We start from the raw sequence: 25,797 nt of genomic DNA, 5'->3' as shown, positions 1-25,797 counted from the left end.
ATCTAGAGGTTGATGCTGTCACAATCGGCTGAAGGTGCAGGCGGAAGGCAGGACTCAGACGCAGGGTCTCCCGAGGAAGTGCTCTTTATTTTTCAGACCAGACAGGACAACGTGCACCAACGACCAGTAACATGGACAATGACAGACAAGGGACAACAGGCACACAGGGCTTAAATACACAAGGGAGGTACAGGTGATTGGACACAGGTGGAAGCAATCACAGGACAGGAAGTGAAGCTCCCCAGGAACACGAGACATGAAAACTACAAAATAAGACACAAAGCAGACCCAAACCGTGACAGATGCCTCAACATGTTCAAAAATACCCGACATGTTTGGTGCTGTAGCTTCAGTTGTCAAAAAGTTTTTTATATATTATACCTTCTAATGTAAACATTTAAAAATCATAACGGCCCTTCTTCTCTAGAAAAAAACTTAAATGATGCCATTTTATTATTTTAATTATTACTCGCCCACAACGAGTTACACGTTAGAAGAGGTCGCTAACATATGTTATTTAGGGGTTAAAAACCCGCTTTGCATTTTTAAAGCTGTATATTCAACTAACTAGATATTTTCGAATGTTTCTTCTGAATTTCCAATATCATCAATATGCAATATTACCGCAAATGAATACTCTAAATTTTATATATATATTATCAGGACGTTTTGTGTGAGTAATTTATTTGTTTAGGTTTTCATGGGAAGTATCTCAACAATTAGAGGTAAAAACAGCCACAATTTATCCCAAATAGTTAATTATGTGAAGTTTTGTGGGGCCTTTGAGTTGGTCTTTAACACACTGATCAGGTGTTTAATAGTAGCAATAATTATTATGTACATTAAGCATTGTAATATCATCTATTATTTTTTATCTTAATTTTTATGATCTATTATTCACAAGACAACTCATAAACCTCGGGTGTATAAACTAATACGCCCTGCTCCTCTGCACCGACTCAGTCGCACACGAACACGCTATTACTCAACAAGCACAGGCTGTCAATCAACTCACCTGACCCCGTTCTCATGAGCCCGTTTCAACTGTCTAATCACCCAGTCTAATCTTCACAGAGATCCTTTTTGTAAACCTTACAAACACTTAATTTGTTAACAGATTGCACTCGATACCTCAACATGACGGAAGTTAAAATAGGAGACAACACCTTGAGCGGTAATGTCTGTCACACCCGCTCCATTTGATTACACAGTAAGAGAGTGACAGAAAACCAGGATATTTGCTTATCAACACTGAGGGACAATGGGACCATCTGAAATGGCACTTCTCCCAAACCGCTCCTTGAACCATCTGTTTCCATTACAAAGCTTTTAATAAAGTCAGGTTTACACTGTCACTGTGAGTAATGGTGCCATCCAACTGGCTGCAGGGAAATCTGCAATCTTTGGAAAGAAGGACAGACGGCGTTCCAGTGAACAGGCACAGAACGAGGAAGGAAACTTTGCTTCCTCAATGTTCGTTGGACAATGTAGAGAATGAAAGAAGTTGAGTAAACAGACACACCGAAAATAAGCTTTTATTCCATTTCACTATAGTGACCTCACAAGGGAATTTCTCTGTCTGAGCGACACAACAAAATAGGTGGAGTGATCAGAAAAAGGCAGCGTGCCGACTCTCTCTGTACCAACTGAAACCATAAAAGAAGCGTAAAAGTTTCAGTCCAGTTTATGAAACGAATACTAAAGCCACATTTACACACAGCACATTCAATCTGCTGGACCAGCATCCTTCTGTGGAAAGCCCGTCCACTGTTGTCATGGTTTTTTTTGTTCTTTACAGCTGTAATATTTAAAATGCAGCAATGCAAAGCTAGCGGTGTAGTTAAATCCCACATGGGGAAATGAGCTCATTAATGTTTCATGAGTGTATCGTCCACGAATGCTCGGTTACATTAGCGGTGTTTCTAGTGCACCGACTACGGACCACGACTGCTATTTTGCGCTTCGGCGAGTTTGAATGGCACTTTCTTAGTTTAGCTAACTGTTAGCAGGCTAAAGGCTAACGACCTGCTTGAAAGCTCAGGGCTTTTCGGCAGGCGGTCGGGCAGCAGATAAGTTCTGAGAAACTGGTCATGAAACACTCCGTTCATTTGTTCCTGGCCCTTTGTCAGATTTTAGAACCCATTGTGGCCCCGCGAGTCAAACAGTTTGCCCACCCCTCACCTAGAGTATACAAGTCAGCTGTTTAAAACCCAAGCATGTGGAAGCCTTCTTTTCATATTTCATATCTAACAGCATATGATTGTGATTTTATTCAACACATAACTGCCTATCACAGTCAAATAATCAAGGTTTCAACGACGACGCCTAGAGACCATCATGGCACCTGGTGAACATGGTTGAAGTAAGTATATTCTCCCTGGGAGAGGAGGGTAACGTTTGATTGACAGGATAACAGGGCTCTATCAAACAACTTGTTTTGTTTGTCCAGCTTGACTTGGGTGATATTGATTTGGGAGAGAATGTGTCCTGAAGGCACTCTGCGTACCTCAATGAAAACCCAGAAAATATTGTGAGAGAGTATGCGGTGAGTATGACTGCTTAGGTGTAGTATATCAAGATGTTATCTCTCATATTTTATCTGTCGGATAAGATAGTAGTGATTTTTATATGTTTTATATGGGTTAAATGGGTCGCTGCATGTGTGAATTACCATTTGGTTTAGACATTTACAAGTAAATACAATAATATTGCCAGGTATTTCCAGCTTTTAAAATGAATAATATTGCATAGAAAATTAATTAAGATAATGCTATCCTTCCCTGAGCTTTGGTTAATTCTAGGACGTTTTTTATTAAGCAATAGCAGACAAATTAGTGACTAAATATATATATATATTTTACTTTACTATACACACAGCGTAATCTCAGTTTTTCTTTTTTTGTGTGTTGTACAGGCAGCAGATGAGTCCCTCATCCAAGAATGCATTGAGGAGACCACTACAGGAATATACCTCTTCAAACAAAGAGATTCCAGTGATAAACCAGAAGACATTGGAATCATCCTCGAGGGCCACGTTGTTTTGCAGGAGATGGATAACATAGCTTTAGCTGCTGGCATGTTGTTCGGCAGGTTAAATGGCCTAACTGGGCTGATCCGAGGTCGGCTGAGACAGACAAAGCACATACAGCCCCCTAGTGGCACAGAGCAAGATTAAATGAAATAATACCAAATGAATATGGCTCCTACAGGTGTATCATCACGCTATTACAGCTCGTAGCTATTTACAGTGCAATGTCCTGTTTTAATGAAACTGCAAAATTGCATTGCATTACATGGTTTACATGTTTTAACCCATGTAAAACATGGACGGACTGATCATAGCTGATAGATGATCATAGTATTGATCAATATTTCCTTTGCATAAGAGGATGGATGCAGATTTTTTGCTTTACACTTTAAACAATGTGACCAATGGTTACTCAAATAAATTGTAGCAACAAAATGACAAATAATATAATTGAAATGTATTGAAAAGATCAATTAAATCTACAAGAGATAATTAGTAAATCCAAATCAATTTAACAAGGAACATTGATTAATGTTTACTTATCAAAAGTCATATTTAATGACTGAATATTTGGGTGAAATTGACTTTTATTTACTCAATATTTAAGAGACATTCATATACATTTACTGAATATTTATTTGAAATGGATTTATACATTTTTTAAATTGAATTGAATTTATTGAATAAAATAAGTCTGGACTCTCCGACGTGTTTGTCTTGTTCCTGTAGGTTTTCATCTTTTGTATTGCAGGCTCCAGTAAAACAGCATCTTCAACAGCATCCTGAAATAGCAAGAAGACTGAATATTACACACTGTACATCCAAAAGATACTAATTGGACATCTATATGTCATATGTCAAATCATTTCTTTATGAAAGTATAAGCTCATTCCTGGAGCTCTAAGTCATCTAATGCAACTATGTTAAAGGGACCCCTGGCTGCTTTGTCAATGGCTCTGAATACAAATACAAAAAAGTGCACATATACCCGAGGACAATGATTACTATCATCAATGAAAATGTAAAACCCAGCAGCTTCTGCCACAACTGGTATAACGGTATGATTGTTGTGATGTTAGCTAGCTAGCTAGTGAACACTTTAAACTATCAAAAGGTACACGGACCTACATCCTCGTATAACTAACCTTAAGTATACATTTAACTGCTTTATTGCGACCGGTCCAGTAAAGACGCACTTTTAACAAACAGCATACAACCATATGTGCCTTTTTACAACATCCCTTCACTGCACTGGATACAGTACAATAAAGTGTAACGTAATTCTATTGTTTGACGACACACTGATACTTAATGTTAAGTAATATTCAGGACGTTTGCTCAATGATAACGTGTGTTTGGGTGTGCTTATGCACACGACGTCTCTTCACCGGACAGTTCCCCTCGGCGTGGAAGTATGATGCGAAGGCGGCGAAGTCCGGTGCCCGATCCGAGCCAACGAGCTTTCAAACTGGGCAACGGCTCGCACCATGTACCGCTAGATGCGGCACTCATCAAGACGCTGTTTCTGTAGAATTGTCTGCGCCAACGGATGCTATTTAGTACACAAACACGAGTCCGACGTTAGTAGGACTTCCACAACAAGTACAGAGTCGCTATGTCTTCCACGTTTGATGCGGAGCAGAAACAATGGCGGAAAATTTTAACGGTTTCAGGGGGATAAACGTAATCTTAGGCCACGCCCCTTTAGTTTAGACGTTCAACTGCCAACCGAACGTCGTCTTAAGCCACGCCCATTTTCATTGCGGTTCACCTGGTAACCAACAAGTCATCTAAGGCCCCGCCCCTTTCGCGTTGATGTTCACATGGCAACCAAGACGTCATTGTCCCCGTTTGTATTGATGTTCAACTGGCAAAGAACCTCATCTTAGAACCTGCCCCTTTTGCTTTGAACGCTCAGTTACACGACGTTCAACACAGCGGACACACACGCTTTGTACACGAGTACAATCCGACGGACACACACACTTAGTACACTAATTCAACGCGACGGACACACAGGTGGACTAATGGCTGAGAATAATCAGATGAGCAGTCTCAAGGACGACGCGCATTTAATAGTCGAAGAGCTCACTTTCATCATGAATCTGAGAGATCGGGTGATCGAACTGGAGATGATCGAGAAACAATCTGAGCTCCAAAAATCTTCTTTAAGACAAACAATCCAAGAAGGCTTGGAAAAAATTACTCATATGCAGAAAGTTGGAACAGACCAAAAGAACCAGATAGTCAAGTTCTGTGAGGAGAAAGAGGCATGGGATAAAGAACGAAAAGCCCTTGAGGAAACCTGCTTCAGGTTAAGAAAAAAGCAAATCGTTAACAAAGAGCTGAAGGAGAAAGAGAATTTAGCCCCTTGTACCCCCTCTACGATCTCCATCACCTCAAGGCTTCACAAGAAAGAAATGAACATGGCGCAGAAGACAATGGAGAGACAAAGGCAAAACATTTCTAGTCTGAAGGAGAAACTTCGAGATCTCCAGAACAAGGCCAAAGATTATGAAGCAGAAATGTTTGAGGCTCGGCAGACCATCGAGAGACAAGGGCTCGAAATCTCCTGTCATCAGACCACCGAGACAACAATCTCCACTCTGAAAGAGAGACTCCAAAATGTCAATACGGTGGTTAAACAGCACTCAACAGAAATTCAGAAGCTCTCTGAGGAAAACCTTTTGGTTAGTAAGGAGGCAGATCTCCTAAAGTCCACCAACATCGACCTTGAGAAGTGCCTCTCAGAAAGCAGAAGACTCCTCACAAACGCAACAACCGAACTCGCCCAGGTCCAGACGAAATGTAAGACAGAGTATGAGACTCTGAGCACAGAATATGAGCCTCTGAAGACGGAGTATGAGACTCTGAGGACAGAGTATGAGCCTCTGAAGACAGAGTATGAGACTCTGAGGACAGAGTATGAGACTCTGGGGACAGAGTATGAGACTCTGAGGACAGAGTATGAGCCTCTAAAGACAGAGTATGAGACTCTGGGGACAGAGTATGAGACGATGAGGACAAAGTATGAGCCTCTGAAGACAGAGTATGAGACTCTGAGGACAGAGTATGAGACTCTGAAGGGAGAAACCGGGATTCTGGAGACAACCCTCTGTGCTGAGCGGATTAAAAGCGAGCGACTGGAGGATGAACAGCTGCTCCTTGAGGACATCTGCCTCTGGTTGAAGAAAAGGACTCTATGGTTCTTTGGTTGGAGAATGCAAGACAGAGCCCCTGAGCTGGAAAAACCGAGGAGGAAGATGTTAGTAAGGGACACAGAGCATGGACATACCAGGAGAAGGAGGCACAATAACACCAAAACTGCAGGTTTGGCAGTTTGAACCCCGGCTGCTACACGTCCGGTGTCATATGTATGTGTGTACATATGAATGTGTAGATGAGCATATAAAACTAGGAGTTTTATTATATGTGTATTGTAGTGTATCTGTGTATTGGCGGATCTGTATATTGGTGGACACTGTGTGAGACAGTCTGTCGGGCAGTGAATGCTCGGCTGTGGCGTCTGGTGTACACGTAAGATATGTGAGACACTGTGTGAGGCACTGTGTGATACAGTGTCTCACACAGTGTATGAGGCACTGTGTGAGACAGTCTGTCGGGCAGTGAATGCTCGGCTGTGGCGTGTGGTGTACACGTAAGATATGTGAGACACTGTGTGAGGCACTGTGTGATACAGTGTCTCACACAGTGTATGAGGCACTGTGTGAGACAGTCTGTCGGGCAGTGAATGCTCGGCTGTGGCGTCTGGTGTACACGTAAGATATGTGAGACACTGTGTGAGGCACTGTGTGATACAGTGTCTCACACAGTGTATGAGGCACTGTGTGAGACAGTCTGTCGGGCAGTGAATGCTCGGCTGTGGCGTCTGGTGTACACGTAAGATATGTGAGACACTGTGTGAGGCACTGTGTGATACAGTGTCTCACACAGTTTATGAGGCACTGTGTGAGACACTCCGCATCTGAGTCCTCCCTCCTTGCCCTCGCATGTGCCTCACACACTGTGTGACACAGTCTGTCGGGCAGTGAATGCTCGGCTGTGTACACGTAAGATATGTGAGACAATGTGTGAGGCACTGTGTGATACTGTGTGTGATACAGTATCACACAGTGTGTGAGGCACATGCGAGGGCAAGGAGGGAGGACTCAGATGCGGAGTTATACAAAAACAAAAAGGACTTTAATAGTCAAAATTCCAAACTTAAACTCTAATACCACTCCACCCAAAAAAGGGGAAGGAGGGAAAAAACCAAGATCTTTACAAAAGAAAACAACATGAACTACATACGTAGTACATGAAGACAATAAGAAATGAACTGTAGACAATAGGAGACAACAGAAGAGACTTACAAGGCTTAAATACACAAGGGAGGTGCAGGTGGTTGGACACAGCTGGAAACGTTCAGGCAAGGCAGACAATCACAGAGGAAGACAGGACAAGGCAGGAAGTGAAGTTACCCAGGAACACAAGAGACATGAAACTACAAAATAAAACAAGACCTGGACATGGGGCCCAGGACAAATGTAAAGCTATATCATGACACCACAAGGTTTTTCCTTAAAGAATATTGTATTAACAATTTGTCAGTTTGTTCATACTTCAAAAAGAAATTGTCACAGCCGGTGTCTCGTTAAGTGTTTGTCTCTACCCCTCCCAGGTGTTTCTCGTATACTAGTGTGTATGAGAGTGTCTCACTAGTGTGTGTGAGAGTGTCTCAGTAGTGTGTGTGAGAGTGTCTCAGTAGTGTGTATGAGAGTGTCTCAGTAGTGTGTGTGAGAGTGTCTCAATAGTGTGTATGAGAGTGTCTCAATAGTGTGTGTGAGAGTGTCTCAGTAGTGTGTGTGAGAGTGTCTCAGTAGAGTGTGTGAGAGTGTCTCAGTAGTGTGTGTGAGAGTGTCTCAGTAGTTAAGTCCTAAACGGCCCCTCATAGGGAGGACTCAGATGCAGAGTATTCAAAATAAAGGACTTTAATAGTTGGAAAACCAAACTGAAAATCACTCCAACCAATAAAAAAAGGACGAGAAGGAGGAGAAAAACAAAGACGGGGACCTGGACTTGAAAACAACGACGGCGGCATAAACTCACATGGCATGAAAAATGACGAGACCTGTAGACAGAAGACAACCAAAGACAATGACCCGACAAGAGACAAGAGACTCACAAGGCTTAAATACACAAAGGAGGTGCAGGTGATTGGACACAAGTGGAAACAATCCGGCACGGCAAACAATCACAGGGGAAGACAGGACAAGGCAGTAAGTGAAGTTACCCCGGAACAGAAGAGATATTAAACTACAAAATAAAACAAGACCCCTTAATAATACTTACAATAAAAGCAACAACAAATACATTTTATAAAGTCCAGTTTCCTTCACCTTTTCCTTAAGTTTTTTTGTTTTATTTAAGCAAGAATACATTTGGCTCATTTTCATCCACAACATTTGGTCTAAATTACTCATTAGAATATCGTTGTCACAGTCATGCAGCCTCTTCAGTTGTTCATATAATCTATATAGCACCTGTCTTTAGATCTAGATTGATATTTCATCGTGTCTTTTACTAACAGTAACACATACATCTTCAAAACTGATACGGTATGAATACAAATGGACCCTTCTTGTAAAATTGTGCCATATGACCTTATAAAAACTGTACCTTCATGCACTTCTACTAAGAACTTTCCAAAGGCCACCTTTTCTTTAATTATTTAAAGTCCAGAAATACCACACAATAAATAAAAATAAGCAGAGAAAAGTTTGTATATCTGGGATCCTCCAATGACAAACACCAACATCAACACAAAGACTGACAACCCACAGTTCAGTTCTGTTATCGCAGTTGATCTGAGAAGAAGAATAATCTTTACCACCCCTTATAGAATTTGATTACGTTATGCCTGGTTAGCTCCTCAATCATTTTATACTCTACATTTCCAGGATGTCTTCCAGTTCTTAGTCTTCTGTTAGCGAGTCTTTCCCAGTAATGACTCCAGTTTCCGTTCCTATCTGCTCCAAAACCAAACACATGGACCTGGGAAAACATGAGTAAGAAATTTTAGAATCAGAAGATGAAATTAAAGATTTATTAAATCTCGCTAATAACAAAAGACTAGAAAATGCATTTCCTGCAGAAAATGCGTTGGAATGCAGAAAGCTGAAATTAATTTCAAAAAGTTGCTTAAAGTACAGAAATGAAACAAGCTGAAATTATTCCAAACATTGCTTAAAGAATAGAAAAAGGTGAAATACATTTAAAAATTGCTGAAAATACAGAAATGAAAAAAGCTGAAATGAACTTGAAAGAATTGGAAAAAACAGAAATGGGGGAAGCTTCTATGAATTTGACAAAATACAGAACTAAAAAGCTGAAATTATTCTAAACATTGCTAAAAGAATAGAAAAAGGTGAAATACATTTAAAAATTGCTGAAAATACAGAAATGAGAAAAGCTGAAATGAACATGAAACAATTGCAAAAAAACTGAAATGGGAGAAGCTTCTATGAATTTGAAATCACAGAAATAATAAAAGCTGAAATTAATTTTAAAAAGTTACTTAAAATGCAACAAGCTGAAATTATTCTAAACATTGCTGAAAGAATAGAAAAAGGCTGAAAATACAGAAATGAGAAAAGTTGAAATGAACTTGAAAGAATTGGAAAAAACAGAAAGGGCCGTTTAGGACTTAACTACTGAGACACTCTCACACACACTACTGAGACACTCTCACACACACTACTGAGACACTCTCACACACACTACTGAGACACTCTCACACACACTATTGGGACACTCTCATACACACTATTGAGACACTCTCACTCACACTACTGAGACACTCTTATACACACTATTAAGACACTCTCACACACACTATTGGGACACTCTCATACACACTATTGAAACACTCTCACTCACACTACTGAGACACTCTCATACACACTATTAAGACACTCTCACACACACTACTGAGACACTCTCATACACACTATTGAGACACTCAGACAGCATCTCACTATACAACATGAGAGCATCTCACTATACAACATGAGAGCATCTCAGTATACAACATGAGAGCATCTCACTATACAACATGAGAGCATCTCAGTATACAGTGTGAGAGCATCTCAGTATACAGTGTGAGAGCATCTCAGTATACAGTGTGAGAGCATCTCAGTATACAGTGTGAGAGAATCTCAGTTACACCGGAAGGCATCTCAGTTACACCGGAAGGCGGAAGCAAAGAGCGCTGATTTTGAACAGCGCAATGCGCCAATCATACGCCCTTCCTTCATATGCCTTGAAGTCTGCGGTCGCCCGTCCAAGTTTATAAATACTACCATATTCAAGGGACGGAATGTCATTTTAGGACGTTTTCAGGCGAGAAATTATGTGTTTAAGCAACATTTCTGCGGTCGGTTTGTTAACATTCAGCCATCGTAAAAAATTCCATGGAGGATGTCGGAGACGTGAGGCGTAGTTAACGGGACCATCTGATGTCCCCAGCACCGGGCGGTCAGCCTCATCTCAGGCCGCAGACAGCAGCCTGTTCCCGGCCAGACTTCAATGAAATGCTCCGCTTCGATCCACTTTTCCGTAGCGGTTATATATACGATAGTATAACTAGGATGAGTGTTCATAACCTCTAATCTGAGACTGGTGTTTGTTTAATGGCTATTTTGCGAGCAGAGTTTAAATTCATAACCTTAATAAACTATACGTAAACTATACTGTATCCATAGTGTGCGCGCTTATTGTACTGTCTATCATTGTGGAATAAAACTAATCGAGTCTTTATTAAAGGTCTTGTGGGGAGACCGTCATGGAAACCGGCAGCAGGGCATCAGCTTCAAAGCGAAGGATAATAATCGATTAAATAATACATTAAAATCCAAATATTAATTAATGAATATTTCTATTGTAAGATCCACACGTGTCTCCGCTACGGAAAAGTAGATATAATGTAGGGTGACCATATCCATAACACCATAAAAAAGGACAATATTTCATGAGGCTCTAAATCAGGGGTGTCAAAGTCGTTTCAGGTTAGCGGATGTGGCGCGGACGTTACGGCCAGAGAGGGGGGGGGGGCGACAGTTTTCCCAGCGCAACTCCAAAAAAGGAGGACAAATACGCGTCAGGGCATTGCAAATCCGGACGGTCCAACATCCCCCTAATACAAGTTCAAAATCAGCGCTCTTTGCTTCCACCTTACGGTGTAACTGAGATTCTCTCACACTGTATACTGAGATGCTCTAACACTGTATACTGAGATGCTCTCATGTTGTATAGTGAGATGCTGTCTGAGTGTCTCAATAGTGTGTATGAGAGTGTCTCAGTAGTGTGTGTGAGAGTGTCTTAATAGTGTGTATGAGAGTGTCTCAGTAGTGTGTGTGAGAGTGTCTCAATAGTGTGTATGAGAGTGTCTCAATAGTGTGTGTGAGAGTGTCTCAGTAGTGTGTGTGCGAGTGTCTCAGTAGTGTGTGTGAGAGTGTCTCAGTAGTGTGTGTGAGAGTGTCTCAGTAGTGTGTGTGAGTGTTGAGTGTCTCAGTAGAGTGTGTGAGAGTGTCTCAGTAGTGTGTGTGAGAGTGTCTCAGTAGTGTGTGTGAGTGTGTCTCAGTAGTGTGTGTGAGAGTGTCTCAGTAGTGTGTGTGAGTGTGTCTCAGTAGTGTGTGTGCGAGTGTCTCAGTAGTGTGTGTGAGAGTGTCTCAGTAGTGTGTGTGAGTGTTGAGTGTCTCAGTAGAGTGTGTGAGAGTGTCTCAGTAGTGTGTGTGAGAGTGTCTCAGTAGTGTGTGTGAGTGTGTCTCAGTAGTGTGTGTGAGAGTGTCTCAGTAGTGTGTGTGAGTGTGTCTCAGTAGTGTGTGTGAGTGTTGAGTGTCTCAGTAGAGTGTGTGAGTGTGTCTCAGTAGTGTGTGTGAGAGTGTCTCAGTAGTGTGTGTGAGTGTGTCTCAGTAGTGTGTGTGAGTGTTGAGTGTCTCAGTAGAGTGTGTGAGAGTGTCTCAGTAGTGTGTGTGAGAGTGTCTCAGTAGTTAAGTCCTAAACGGCCCCTCATAGTTATCTAACCACGGTTAAACCTGCACGTCCCTGAGCTACATCTTTATGGCCATCGATTACCAGCTGGTCGCTAATGAGCTCACAGCTAAGAGAGGGAAGAGATTTAGACAAAATCCACACCTCAAACAAATGCTTCCTGGAGCAAAACTATTTGGGGTAGCCAAAAAATAATGGCATTTTTAGAGACCCAAGACTCTACCGAACGCATGAGTGTTGTTTTTATGTCTCTGTGTGTTTTAAAACTGCTCAAACAGCCGTTTACAAAAAGTGTACCGTCTGTGTGGTTTTTTTTTTAATGTCGGCAGATTTGTGTGGAAGCTTATGGGGCTCGGGGCAGACTTTGTCTCATAATCAGGCTCCTCACGCAAAAAGTAAATAACTCTGAGATTCCAAACTTATACGAGTCCAACCAGCACTTTTTAAATGAAGGCTGAAAAGTGAATATTGTGGCCGTAAAGATAAAAGTGCCTCTTTTTTTTTACTGAATCCTGACACGGCGTTCACTCTAAATCGCGGGACAATCCGGAAAACTCCACTCTAAATTCGAAAGAAACCCCAAAACTAGTGAAACATAATTAGTGATTATGAAAAAAGTATAATAGATATCAACAAGTTGTTTTTTTTATAAAATTGTTAAGACTTAAGTTTTGAAAGGATTTGAAAATTTAATCCATTGGAAACCATGTCAAAAAGGTTGATGATTTTAATTTATATTAATTCAATTATAAGAGCTAAAAAGCTGAAGAGTCATAGCCCACCTCCCCTGAAGGAGCTGAACATTTTAATATTTGAATGGTCTTAATAGCTGAAAGTGTGAAGGAGTTGAAAGGTGCGGCGGAAGAAATAGAAGAATAAGAAGATGAAAAAGGCGGAATAAAGATTAGAAGAACAATACTTGGAATGCTTGAAGCATTCCAACTAATTACGTGATTTGTCCATCATCAGAATTGGTGTCTACTTGTCAATCACGAGAGTGTAACGACATTCACATCATTTAAAAAAGGGACTTGCCTCGTCACAGATGTGCAGGACAAGAACCAAAGCCAAGAAGCCGGTGGAGGGACAGTAGCCTTTCTTCTTCAGCCACACGTCATGAATATTCCTCATGAAAGCTGGGTTAAGGACCATCGCCTGTTATGAAATCAGATTTGGTCTTTCAATGTATTTTATCAACCATATATTTTGGAATTCATAACATTTATTGTTGAATTCATATAAAAAAATGAGACTCACCAAATCCTTGTTGAATAAGGATTTTCTTTGCACATGTTGATAGAAATGAAATGTCAGACATCTATTGATTGGATGTAAGTAATGCTGCAAAACATTTTAAATGAACCCCTGTCTTATTTATCATATAACTCTGTAGACTTTTTAAAGAAATACAATTTTGCAATTTTCCTGCATAGGCTTTATTATCCAACTATTACTTTCACAACTTTTCACAACTGATGGTCAGATGTGACGGACGCTTGTTGTGTATTTGCTTTAATGGAGAGTACTCAGGTGAAGTCAAACCTCACTCGTGCGGTCACTCATGGTGGGAATGCAGAGAAATAAGCAAAGCTAGTAGGAGTCATTGAAATGATGGATTTACTAGTCATCACACCACAAATGAAACACAACTCCTCCCTCTGTACTGCTGGGGGACTTTATTAGGCTGTAACGCCAGCTATAGAAGACAAACCGTATCATCTGAATTAGAACTGAAAATGAAAAACATGACTTACTGTCCAGACTGTTGTGTGCTGAGGTTCTTTATAATCCATTGAAGATCCTGTATCTTGAATGCGAACAGCACTGGATGAGTGGTGTTATCTAACTGAGAAGCACTGTTTGGATACATGACACGATGAGTCGTTCTGTTCCCAACATCTGCTTCAAAGCCTTTGGTCTGACCCTTGTTAATTCTAAATGGTACAAAGAGATGGATTTCATGAGTCAATGTCTTTGTAAGGAGTCTTTGACTTAATAATTCATGTTTGTTTCAACTTATTTACCTTATGACGTAGTCCTGGAAATCTATGAGAGGTCCGTAATGTGATCCTAACAAATTAATGGAATTTCCCACCAAAGCACAGGTCCTGCAGCGGCCAGGCCTGGGAGCTTCAACAGGAGGGTTGGCTGGGATCCGCTCAAAAATCTTTTTGACTTTTTCTCTGTAGACACTGATGCTACCGCCTCCAGGCTGTAGGCGCTGTCAGGTGCACCAAACATACCAGATTTTAGGCCACGTGAGTCATACAAAATACACAAATTGGCAGTTGTGATATTGAGAGGGAGGACATTTTTTTTTAATATCTGTTTATATTGTGAATTGTGAATGCATGAATGTTCTACTGCATAAATTAAATTGAGGAATTATTTCTTGAACAGGAAATAGTGATGAGAATGGAAGATGCAATTTACCTTCCACGAGTTGAAATCCTCTTCTGACAGATTGTAGTTCGTGGATAAAAGTGGTTGTGGAAATCTGCTCAAATTCTGAATAGGAAACGTTTCATTTTCAAATAAACATTGGTCACAAGAACAGGACCTTTGTTCCTGAGGCGGAACGTATTGTAAGACTTCGTCTCCCCAAAAAACACAAATGCCAGTAATAATCATGAAGAAAACGAGCAGGTGTGCTTTGTTGTTCATCTTGGATGTGCGACGCCTCTCCAATCTGTACATGAAGCCTGTGGGGAAACACATAAGGATTATGGTCAGTGGCAGAATTTTATGAAGTAGGTTTAATCCAGCGGTTCCAAAACATTTTGAGTCAGGGCCCCACTTTCAGGAAAAGGCACATTGTAAGACCCCCCCCACTGCACCCTCTTCGAAGAAAAAAATGATTTAGATGTATGCCTGTCGTATTATGGCTCACAAGATCAGTGATGAATCTCAACATATGACCAAGAGAAAAATATTATTGTATATCATTATATTGCATATTGCCATAATATCTATAATAATAAATGTACATCAATTGTATGTATTTGCCTTCAGGTGAAGGAGCAACAGACACAACCCGCCCTGATTCTGCACTACAGCCTGCAGACACTTTCTCCCCTACAACAAGTTCTGATGTCCATGAGTCCGTCAGGGGGGGAACCCATTGATCAGCTGACTGGCCAACCCTGTCTATCTTTATTCCGTTTTTGCCTTTCATAAATAAACTGTGATTTTCTGAACCCTGCCTCAGGAGTCGTATTTGGGTTCAGGACCATTGTCCGTAAAAGAGACGTGACTGAGAATGCGACTTTCACCGCTGTTTACATCCAAAAAAAAGAGGGAAACGCCGATAAACTGTTTGAACAAATAGTCAAAGGCAGAAAGCAGTTTGTTATCGGAGAGCCAAACTCCATAAACTCCACATCAGATGTATAATAATAAATAACATATTATGTTTAATTCTCAGGAAAAAGTTATTGAATCTTCATTGACAATAATAAAAAGTACAGGGAGAATAATCCAGTCATTTTCATAATTATTGGCATTATTCATTAACGGTTAATAAATATGCGTGATTTAGCTTTGTCTTACCTTAACAGTTTGAAGTCCAAAAGACTAAAACTACTTGATGACTGATTTGAAAGAGGGGCTCCGTTGGTGTGCGTTCGGGTCCGTAGTGTGCGGAGGTTCGGCGGGGGGGCGGGTTTTATGCCGCCGTGACGCACCTGTCGGGAGGGCTTCACCTGTCCGGCTTACAGAGCAACGTGCGCGTGAAAGCTGAAGTCAGTCACGCCTCCTGGTGCGAAAGTTAACCCGCTGTCACAGTGGCAGACAATTGTTCCTCTTGCGATTGGAGAATTCATTTGTTAAAACGTTTTGTTCAGTGTGTTTTTTCATTTCTCCTCTTCCGAGATCGTTATTCAGTTTTTGCCTTTTGTAAACACGCCGTGATTTCATCCACTATCGACGCACAGGGGACAAATCCAACTGTATTAATTAATGCTTAAATGAGAAGAATAGAAAAGATCGAATTATCCAGTCCAATCTTTACACACTCAGCACACAAACACAGCAAAACAAACCTTAACACGTTATAAGATTGCACTCAATCTTAAAACCGCACTTTCATTATGACCAGTTGGTTGTTTGTCTCACTCCCATTTAATTACACGCTGTGAAGGAAAATCAGGAAGCGTTCTGCTTTTAAACACTGAGGGACAATGGTTCAAACCGCTCCTTGAGCCATCTGCTTCTTTTACAAAGGTTTTAATAAAGTCAGGATTACACAAAACCGGGTTCATCCCCCTGCAGCTAGGGATCATATTTCTGTGGGAGCGGCAGCAAAGATAATATGCAAAGCACAGATTGTATCAGGGCTGAAAGGCTTTGAGCTGGTTGGTCTGGTGTTTTACAACCAACTTGATAAATATGAAGCCACTATATTCAAAAAATGTTGTGGCAAACTGGTTCTTCAGTCGGCCTCCTGGAGATGTCTGAAAGCCGCCTTCGTGTGGTCCATGTGTTCCTCCTGGGGGGTCCCTGTGAGTAATGGTACCTTCCAAAAAGGCTGCAGAGGAATCTGAAAATCCCATTTGAACCTGGTGTACTAATATTTGCGATGGAGGCCAGTGAACAGGCACAGAACAATGTGTACAGGGAGACATTCTTGCTTCCTCGATGTTCTTTGGATGGATCTTTAACGAGGAAGAGTTTGACATTTTAGAGAAGGAAAAAAGTTGCATAAACAGACACATCCAAAATTCCATTTCACCACGGTGAATTCATGAGAGGTTTATGAGAAATAGGTGGAGTGACCTCGCTCAATTGGCACCAACTTATACGAAGAATCCTATTCACACCCACTTGAAACCTTACACAAATAGAAAATGAGAATGCAGATTTTCCTGTTTTGTGTTCAAGCGATCCTTGTTACTTCACATTACATTCCTAACCTAACACACCTTGAGAAAACCACAGATTTTTAAAACTCTGCCTCTTTTCATAACTCACCTGAAGGTTTTCAGCCCTGTGATATAATCTGTCTGGAGAATAAACACCTGGCAAAGTGCTTAAAACTAAATACTTATAGCTAGAACAGGCCTTCTAAACCAACTAGACATATCAATATGTACAGGATTATAATTTCTAGCACTATTTAGAGGATGTTCCACTCTGGCTGGTTGCAGATGCTTAAACCTCTCACACCTTATGGTGCTGCTTCCTTCTTGCCTGAAGCCACATTTACACACAGCACATCCATTCTGCGCCATATCCACATATATTCATATAATAAATCATTGATATACATAATTGTTTGATGTCCTTATTATGTTAAACCGTTGGCATACATTTTAAATATTTAAGTGAAAAATAATAATGGGTGTTTGAAACCCTGTTTTTGCATTGACTCATTCTGGAATGTGTCCTGAAACGGATTGGCTGGCTCTGCCAAAAAAGAAATTCACCCCCTGGTAATGACATCTAATTGACTTTCGGTAAACACCTGATGAGAGCATCACGAGTTTTTTTTCCTCTATGGTTGAACCTGCAGGAAGCAGGAAGCTAAATGGAGGAGTCTCAACTGTCATGCGTCGCCTAATCGAACGTGTAGAGTGCGTGACTTTGTTCATCTTACTTATGATTTGTCTGTGAAATGTCTATACTTGAATCTGTTCTACTCCTCTACGCTTTCAGTATTTTTTATTTGTCTTGTTTATTTGTATGTTTGCGCTGAACAAAGGGGGAAGCCGATTAAATTCCATGTACATGATGGTGGTTAGATAAGATAGGACATGGGCGGACGTGGAACAGGTCATGGTGAGGCAGACAAATACATTTTCCACATCTTACAAATGGGAATTCTTTAGCTCGGTGTCTTTGTCAAAGTCAAAGTTGAACCAATGTTTGACACAGACTGGATTATCATTAGGTGTGGAGGCTTTAAATCAGCTCCACTTGTTTGTTCAGCTTCTGTTTAGGAAGAATTTGTCTATTTTCTCCTTGGCATTCATGAGATACAAATACTGGAAATACGTGTTTGACTCTATGATGCTACACAGGTTCAACAAAAATACAAAGCGTTAAGCAATCCTATCCGTGCTGCCGAGACGTGTTTCCTTTGGGGCGACATTGGGAGTGGGCTCATTTGTTGGAATTTTCCCATTAGTAATTTTAATTATTTTCAACATAGAAAGAAATAGACAATATCTACTTTATGCAAATATTTAAATTTTAAAGCGGGAATTTATGATTTTGGGTGAGAAGCTTTGTTTAGGACAGAGCAAAATTTACATTTTAAAGTATTATTGTTATTACTATTTTTAAAATAGATTTAAATACAGAGTTTACAAAGGGTTTTGACGGACAAAATAGGCGAGACAAAGGCCCAACAAAACAAGACCAACTAGGTAAGAGTTAAACCGGGCTCAAACAGTTGCATCAAACCAAGGATAATGTATTATGTCATCATTCATTAAAGGCTTGCATTTGGCTCATTTCATTTCCATCCACAGCCTTTGGTCTACAGTCCTGGGATGTTCACTGAAGCTAATTGGCTGGAAAAAGAAAATCCACCAGCCACCACTGCTCTACGGTCAGTAACACAAAGCAACCCATCCGTTTTTCAAAACTGATACGGTATGAATAAAAATGGACTGTTCTTGTAAAATTGTGCCATTAGACCTTATCAAAACTTTAGGTTTGTATACTTCTAAAAACCTTCCTAAAGGCCATTTTTTGTTATAGAACCATGTTTAAACAAAAGATTTAAGGTGAAATATTTGTTTAAGGCCAAAAAAGCTTTATGATGAAGTGTTACACGTTGAAAGATGACAGTCTCCGTTCAGCAATCCAGATGAGTTTATTGTGCAAAGTACAAGCTAAAACAGCTGATTCATGCAAACTAGCGGAGAGGAGGCTGTGCAGGAGAAGCAGATATTTTGCGCAGATATCTTAATTTACAAACACTACCAGGCATGTAATCCATGTTTCAAAAAAACAAACACAAAAATATTGACTCTTTGTAAAATGCCCTGAATGGACTGGTGAAAAAGCTGGTGTCCTTCAATGAATCCGATTCCATTTGGGGTCTCTGAAGCAGTTTGACAGTACAGACCCAGAACATTTATACTTTTACCACCCCTTATAGAATTTGATTACTTTATGCTTTGCTAGCTCCTCGATCATTTTATACTCTACATTTCCAGGATGTCTTCCAGTTCTTAGTCTTTTGTAGGTGATTTGTTCCCAGTAATGACTCCAGTTTCCTTCACTGTCGGCTCCAAAACCAAACACAGCGACCTGGGGAAACATTGGTGAGACATTTCAGAGAGGCTTTCATGAATCTTCGCTAAATAACACAAGATTACGTGATTTGTCCATCATCAGAATTGGAAGTCTACTTGTCGATCACGAGAGTGTAACGACATTCACACCATTTAAAAAAGGGACTTGCCTCGTCACAGATGTTCAGGGCAAGAACCAAAGCCAAGAAGCCGGTGGAGGGATAGTAGCCTTTCTTCTTCAGCCACACGTCATGAACATTCCTCATGAAAGCTGGGTTAAGGACCATCGCCTGTTATGAAATCAGATTTGGTCTTTCAATGTATTTTATCAACCATACATTTTGGAATTTATAACATTTATTGTTGAATTCATATAAAAAAAATGAGACTCACCAAATCCTTGTTGAATAAGGATTTTCTTTGCACATGTTGAAAAAAGGATGAAATGTCAGACATCTATTGATTGGATGTAAGTAAAGCTGCGAAACATTTTAAATGAACCCCTGTCTTATTTATCATAGAACTCTTTTTTCCTGCATAGGCTTTATTATCCAACTATTACTTTCACAACTTTTCTCATCTGATGGTCAGATGTGACGGACGCTTGTGGTGTATTTGGCCCTGAAATGTTATGGCTTTACTGGTCATCACGCCACAAATGAAACACAACTTCTCTGTCGGTACTGCTGGGCGACTTCAGTCGCCTGGAGCTCTGGCTTCAGAAAGAAAGATCCAAAGAAAGACTCACTTTGCAGACTGTTGTGAGCCGAGGACCCTCGTAATCCATCCAAGATCCCATATCTTGAATGCGAACAGCACTGGATGAGTGGTGTTATCTAACTGAGAAGCACTCGCTGGATACATGACACGATGAGTCGTTCTGTTCCCAACATCTGCTTCAAAGCCTTTGGTCTGACCCTTGTTAATTCTAAATGGTACAAAGAGATGGATTCCATGAGTCAATGTCTTTGTCAGGAGTCTTTGACTTAATAATTCATGTTTGTTTCAACTCATTTACCTTATGACGTAGTCCTGGAAATCTATGAGAGGTCCGTAGTGTGATCTTAACAAATTAATGGAATTTCCCACCAAAGCACAGGTCCTGCAGCGGCCAGGCCTGGGAGCTTCAACAGGAGGGTTGGCTGGGATCCGCTCAAAAATCTTTTTGATTTTGTCTCTGTAGGCACTGATGCTACCGCCTCCAGGCTGTAGGCGCTGTCAGGAGCACCAAACATGCCAGATGTTAGGCCACGTGAGTCATACAAAATACACAAATTGGCAGTTGTGATATTGAGAGCCAGGAAATTATTTTGAATCTTTGTTCATATTGTGAAATGCATGAATGTTGTATTTTCTACTGCATTAACTAAATTCGAGATAGTGAATGGAAGTTGGAGATGCAGGTTGATAGACTGTAATCTTCAAAGGTCACAACTCACCTTCCACCAGTTGTAATCCTCTTCTGACAGATTGTAGTTCTTGGATAAAAGTGGTTGTGGAAATCTGCTCAAATTCTGAATAGGCAACGTTTCATTTTCAAATAAACATTGGTCACAAGAACAGGACCTTTGTTCCTGAGGCGGAACGTATTGTAAGACTTGGTCTCCCCAAAAAACACAAATGCCAGCAGTAATCAGGATGAGAATGAGCAGGCGAACTTTTGTTTTCATCTTGGATGTGCGACGCCTCTCCAATCTGTAGATGAAGCCTGTGGGGAAACACATAAGGGTTATGGTCAGTGGCAGAATTTCATGAAGTAGGTTTAATCCAGCGGTTCCAAAACATTTTGAGTCAGGGCCCCACTTTCAGGAAAAGGCACATTGTAAGACCCCCCCAACTGCACCCTCTCTGCCCCCCCTCCAAACGAAAACTATTTTATTTTATTTTATTTCAATCACATTTAAACTACATTTAAAATAATAATAATGACATATCACTTTACTTTTCCACTTACCAGTTGTAATATATTTTGTAAACTTATTTTTAATTAAGTTGACTTCAAATATTTAAATTGGAAGCTGGAAACAGTGGGTGGGTGATAGAGCTGCAACCCCCATAAAAAGTACACGTATCGCTACCAACACAATGTTATGGGTGAGCGCGCTGACTGGACCAAGATGGCCGCCCTGTGCGGCCGTTTGAGTACTGGCCTTCATGTATATATCTATGGTCGGAGAGGCATGAGGAGTCACAGGTGGCACCAGGCGCGATAGATCTGGTTATTTAAATGACATATATTAATAAATAAAATACAAACTAAATTGGTAGATATTTCTGCCAGGGTGCAATTTATTTTCATAAATTCAAAAAAAATCTGTGATGTGATAAATATGTGCGCAGGTAGCTCAGCCCCACACCCTGCTCTCCACACACGGAACCGTAAAAACCCAAATCAGAGTCTCTGCGCTCCGAACGTGAAACAAGTGCGATTCACCACTATGACTGAAACGATACCTCGAGCCTCGTAAAAGAGACGTGACTGAGAATGCGACTTTCACCGCTGTTCACATCCAAAAAAAAGAGGGAAACGCCGATAAACTGTTTGAACAAATAGTCAAAGGCAGAAAGCAGTTTGTTATCGGAGAACCAAACTCCATAAACTCCATATCAGACGTAAACAGGTGTCGTAATAATAAATAACATGCTTTTATTCTCAGAATTGATTATTAATCAAACTGTTAATCATTACTTTCAATAATAACAAGGAGAACAATCCAGTCCGTCGTAATATCCTTTTTGGCATTATTCATCATCGGTTGTATGAATGTTTTAGTTTGCTCTTACCTGAACGGACGGTTATTTTGGGGGGGGGGGTTTAAAGTCTAAAAGAGGCTCCGCAACGGGGGGCCGCTTTGATGCCGCTTTGACACCGCTTTGATGCCGCTTTGACGCCGCTTTGATGCCGCTTTGACGCCGCTGTCGCCTTCAGTCTCTCCCGACACCTGTGCGTTCCACAGAGGAAAGTGCGCGTGACCGCTGAAGTGCGTGACGCCTCCCGGTCCGGATCCTGATCCGCTGTCACATCATGCAAGTTCTCCATTTACGGTTCATTTAGTTCGAGCAGGAAGTAAGAGGTTTCTTCCCATCAATCGAAGGTTAAATCCAGTCCGACCTTTGCAGGGAGCCGTGATGCCGATTCTCCGTCCGTTTCCTCTGAAAAACACTGACATAAAAGTTAATACTTTAACAAACCGTAATTTATTACGAGATTGCACTCAATCTGAAAATAGCACCGTCATTATGTCTCACTCCATTCCTTAGACACCAGCAACCAGGAAACGTTTCCAAACCCACACGGAAAGAAGCAGTCAAAAATATGGACATCGGTTCCACAGCTTAAAGTTATAATTACACCAAAGAGATATATTCATGTTCTATACATTAAATCATTATATGTTAAATCAACATTCATTTTTAATATTATTTTTAAATATGTATTTTATATACAAGATGTATTGCTAAACATTATGTTTTTATATTTTATGTTTAGGACATATTCAATTATGATCAGTTGTACCAACATAACCTTTTTGTGTGAAGTTTACCCAACTTTCACAGGTAAATCGGACACTATTGAGTTTGGTATGTTTTAAATGTTTAAATTACTTGGCAATTTGTATTTGTTGTTGTATCCTCCAATAATGTAGCAGTTCGAGGGTGTAGATCAGGGTCAGGAAACAGGAATCAGGAAATGTTTATTGCCATCATGTGTTTGACATACATGGAACTTGACTTGGCGGGTGGTGCGTGACAGTACGATGACGGACGAGAGATAACGTGGTGCAGGAGACCTCAACGGCTTTAAGGTGGTTGGTCCGGTTGTTTCACAATCAACTTCGAGGGGTTGGCAGTCGGGCCTCCTGGAGATGTCTGAAAGCCGCCTTCGTGTGGTCCATGTGTTCCTCCTGGGGGGTCCCTGTGAGTAATGGTACCTTCCAAAAAGGCTGCAGAGGAATCTGAAAATCCCATTTGAACCTGGTGTACTAATATTTGCGATGGAGGCCAGTGAACAGGCACAGAACAATGTGTACAGGGAGACATTCTTGCTTCCTCGATGTTCTTTGGATGGATCGTTGACAAGGAAGAGTTTGACATTTTAGAGAAGGAAAAAAGTTGCATAAACAGACACATCCAAAATTCTATTTCACCACGGTGAATTCATGAGAGGTTTATGAGAAATAGGTGGAGTGACCTCGCTCAATTGGCACCAACTTATACGAGGATTCCTATTCACACCCACTTGAAACTTTGCACAGATAGAAATTCGGCATGCTGATTTTCCGGTTTTGCATTCAAGAGATCCATGTTACTTCACCTTACATTCCTAACAAAAGGTGCATCCATGCAGGTTTTCAGCGCTGTTATACAACCTGTCCCGGAGAAAGCAAACACCTGGCAAAGTGCTTGGCTGAAATTGATTGGATAATAACATTACCCACTGGTCACCATTGATAGTGACTGATTAGAGCAGTAAGGACATGGGAGGAGGGAACAGGTGCAACAGGTCGTATAGAACTGCAATAATAGTTTAAATAAACAGCTATATAAAACACTACAGAAACTATGAAAATGAATTAGATTAAAATCAAAGTTTATCTCTATGTTTGGTCTAGCGTTTATGTTAAATGTTGTCGTTGAAGTGATGACATCAAGTCACCTCTTAGAGGTCTGAAGGACAAAAGCATTTTCAACATCGTGCAAAATAAAACTCTTGTCAAAACTGTCCGATTGTTTTGAACAGACTGGAGGTGTGGGGCCTGAAACCGGCTCTACTTGTTGCTTTTAATACAGTTTCAATAGAAATGCAAAGCGTTAAGTTTCTGTGGAGACGTGTGTCCTTATAGACGAGCCATTTCAAAAGGAGTTAATCCGCTCCCCACCTCTCACAAACCACGTAGTGCTCCTCACCTGCAGGGACAGGTGAGGGACAGGTGAGGGACATGGAGACCTATCTCTGGAAGGACTGGACATGCTGAAACATTCCCCCAAAACACCAGAACCACAGAGTTCTGTCCCACGTCTGGGTTCAGCTTTTAGGGCCTTTGGGGGCGACATTGGGATTGTTGGAATTTTTCCATTAGTATTTTGAATTATTTTCAACATAGACAATGTTTACTTTTACGCAACTATTTAGATTTTAAAGGGCTTTGAGAAGCTATACATTTTCTTTCTGCCATGCCAGTTGCAGCATGTTACTCAGCACCCGCAGGATCAAGTAGAAGCACAGGTGTGACATCTACTGGTGAATCTGCAGCATGAGCATTACTCACAGATGCTGCTGGGAATCTCCACCTCGTGGATGTAAAAAAGTTTGGTTGAAATATTTGTTTTTGGACAAAAAAAGCTTTATGATATATTGTTACATTTTGGAAAATGTATTCCATGTAATTATACAATATTATATTCATGATTTATTGATAATTGTCAGTTCATCCATGGTATGTCAAAAAGAAATACCTTGTATTCATTTTAACATTGATTATACTTACATTTGCAAAAAGACTAAAAACAAAAAAACCTGATGCCACAAATTCTGGTAAAAATAAACTTTCTCATTGACCTCCCGACGCTTGCCGATAAACGGACGATTCCAGAAGTCAGAACTATGCTTAAGAGGTCAATGTCTGATGGAGACGAACGGCCTGTGATTAATGATCAATAAAACTCTTTCCATATTTGTCTCAAAACGAATCTTAGGCAACTTTGTCTGGTTTTGCAAAAATAGAAATGGAAACTTTTCATGGGAATTAACGGGAATATATGGTGCTGACTAAAAAACTGTATTTAACTTGTCATAAGCAGATATGCATGCAAACATTAACACACTTTTTAGACTTAATATTTGAGTAGAACTTTATTATTTTATTCAACAAAAACATGAATGTAGAAGAAAATACAAACGCTAACGACACCCTTTAAAAGAAATACAGCATGTGAAGCATTACATACATCTTAAAGATTTTTGTTACGCGACACCTTCATTCTCCAAAGAAGAGACCTGGGACAATGTTTCCAACAAGCTGCATCCAGGCTCCAGCTGAGCTGCATCCTCTGGAACTCGGCTCCATTCAAAATTCTCATGGAAAGTTTCACCAAATTCACCGAAAACTTTCCGCCCCTTTGCAACCCTGACCCTTTATCTTTAATTGTATCTTTATTTCTTAACTCACTAACCCATAGTGCAAATATAATAGCATATATTTGATTATATTTGTATCTTATTTCTGCACTACGTTGTCATTGTCGAACTGTCTGCCTTCATGCACCATATCTGACGTATGATGGCAATAAAACGATTCCTGATTCCTGACCTTGACAGAGACGCGTTGTTCATATAACACCGCGACATCCCCTCTTCAGCTTGGCTTGCATAGATTTCATTTCAACAGGGTTGACTGTTTTTAATAGCAGAACAGCAGGAAAAGACGACCTCAACATTAAAGTGTCAGAGATCTTTATGATCGTTATAGACCATGA

The 25,797-nt window shown here is 40.5% G+C and overlaps 2 protein-coding genes across 2 annotated transcripts; both read right to left on the bottom strand.

Annotated features, from left to right (window-relative positions):
• Positions 1-8,399: 8,399 nt before the first annotated feature.
• On the bottom strand, positions 8,400-15,705 carry LOC119219004 (CMP-N-acetylneuraminate-beta-galactosamide-alpha-2,3-sialyltransferase 2-like). The gene is made up of 7 exons (XM_037473854.1): positions 15,629-15,705; positions 14,513-14,781; positions 14,104-14,300; positions 13,834-14,013; positions 13,337-13,361; positions 13,115-13,234; positions 8,400-9,082 (listed from the first exon to the last, which is right to left on the bottom strand). Exons 2-7 carry the CDS (start codon positions 14,774-14,776, stop codon positions 8,915-8,917), a joined length of 954 nt encoding a protein of 317 aa, XP_037329751.1. The 5' UTR covers positions 14,777-14,781; positions 15,629-15,705; the 3' UTR covers positions 8,400-8,914.
• Positions 15,706-18,883: 3,178 nt separating this feature from the next.
• LOC119219010 (CMP-N-acetylneuraminate-beta-galactosamide-alpha-2,3-sialyltransferase 1-like) lies at positions 18,884-22,180 on the bottom strand. Its single transcript, XM_062558547.1, has 7 exons — positions 22,105-22,180; positions 20,760-21,028; positions 20,339-20,535; positions 20,069-20,248; positions 19,714-19,738; positions 19,491-19,610; positions 18,884-19,336 (listed from the first exon to the last, which is right to left on the bottom strand). Exons 2-7 carry the CDS (start codon positions 20,988-20,990, stop codon positions 19,169-19,171), a joined length of 921 nt encoding a protein of 306 aa, XP_062414531.1. The 5' UTR covers positions 20,991-21,028; positions 22,105-22,180; the 3' UTR covers positions 18,884-19,168.
• Between the last annotated feature and the right edge of the window lie 3,617 nt (positions 22,181-25,797).

This window comes from Pungitius pungitius, chromosome 17 (assembly GCF_949316345.1).
Source record: "Pungitius pungitius chromosome 17, fPunPun2.1, whole genome shotgun sequence".
Taxonomy (NCBI): domain Eukaryota; kingdom Metazoa; phylum Chordata; class Actinopteri; order Perciformes; family Gasterosteidae; genus Pungitius; species Pungitius pungitius.
Note: the sequence above shows the minus strand (reverse complement) of the source record. Positions and strands in the feature narration are given on the sequence as shown.

Bases quoted from the DNA above. Each gene is read 5' to 3' on its own strand.
- LOC119219004 (XM_037473854.1), bottom strand. From the start codon at position 14,776: ATGTACAGATTGGAGAGGCGTCGCACATCCAAGATGAACAACAAAGCA. The intron at 13,362-13,833 runs GTAAGTCATGTT...ACATGTGCAAAG, and splicing joins AGCACACAACAGTCTGGACA to AAAATCCTTATTCAACAAGG. The intron at 13,235-13,336 runs GTGAGTCTCATT...ATTTCATAACAG, and splicing joins CCTTATTCAACAAGGATTTG to GCGATGGTCCTTAACCCAGC.
- LOC119219010 (XM_062558547.1), bottom strand. From the start codon at position 20,990: ATGAAAACAAAAGTTCGCCTGCTCATTCTCATCCTGATTACTGCTGGC. The intron at 20,249-20,338 runs GTAAATGAGTTG...TGTACCATTTAG, and splicing joins TTCCAGGACTACGTCATAAG to AATTAACAAGGGTCAGACCA. The intron at 19,611-19,713 runs GTGAGTCTCATT...ATTTCATAACAG, and splicing joins CCTTATTCAACAAGGATTTG to GCGATGGTCCTTAACCCAGC.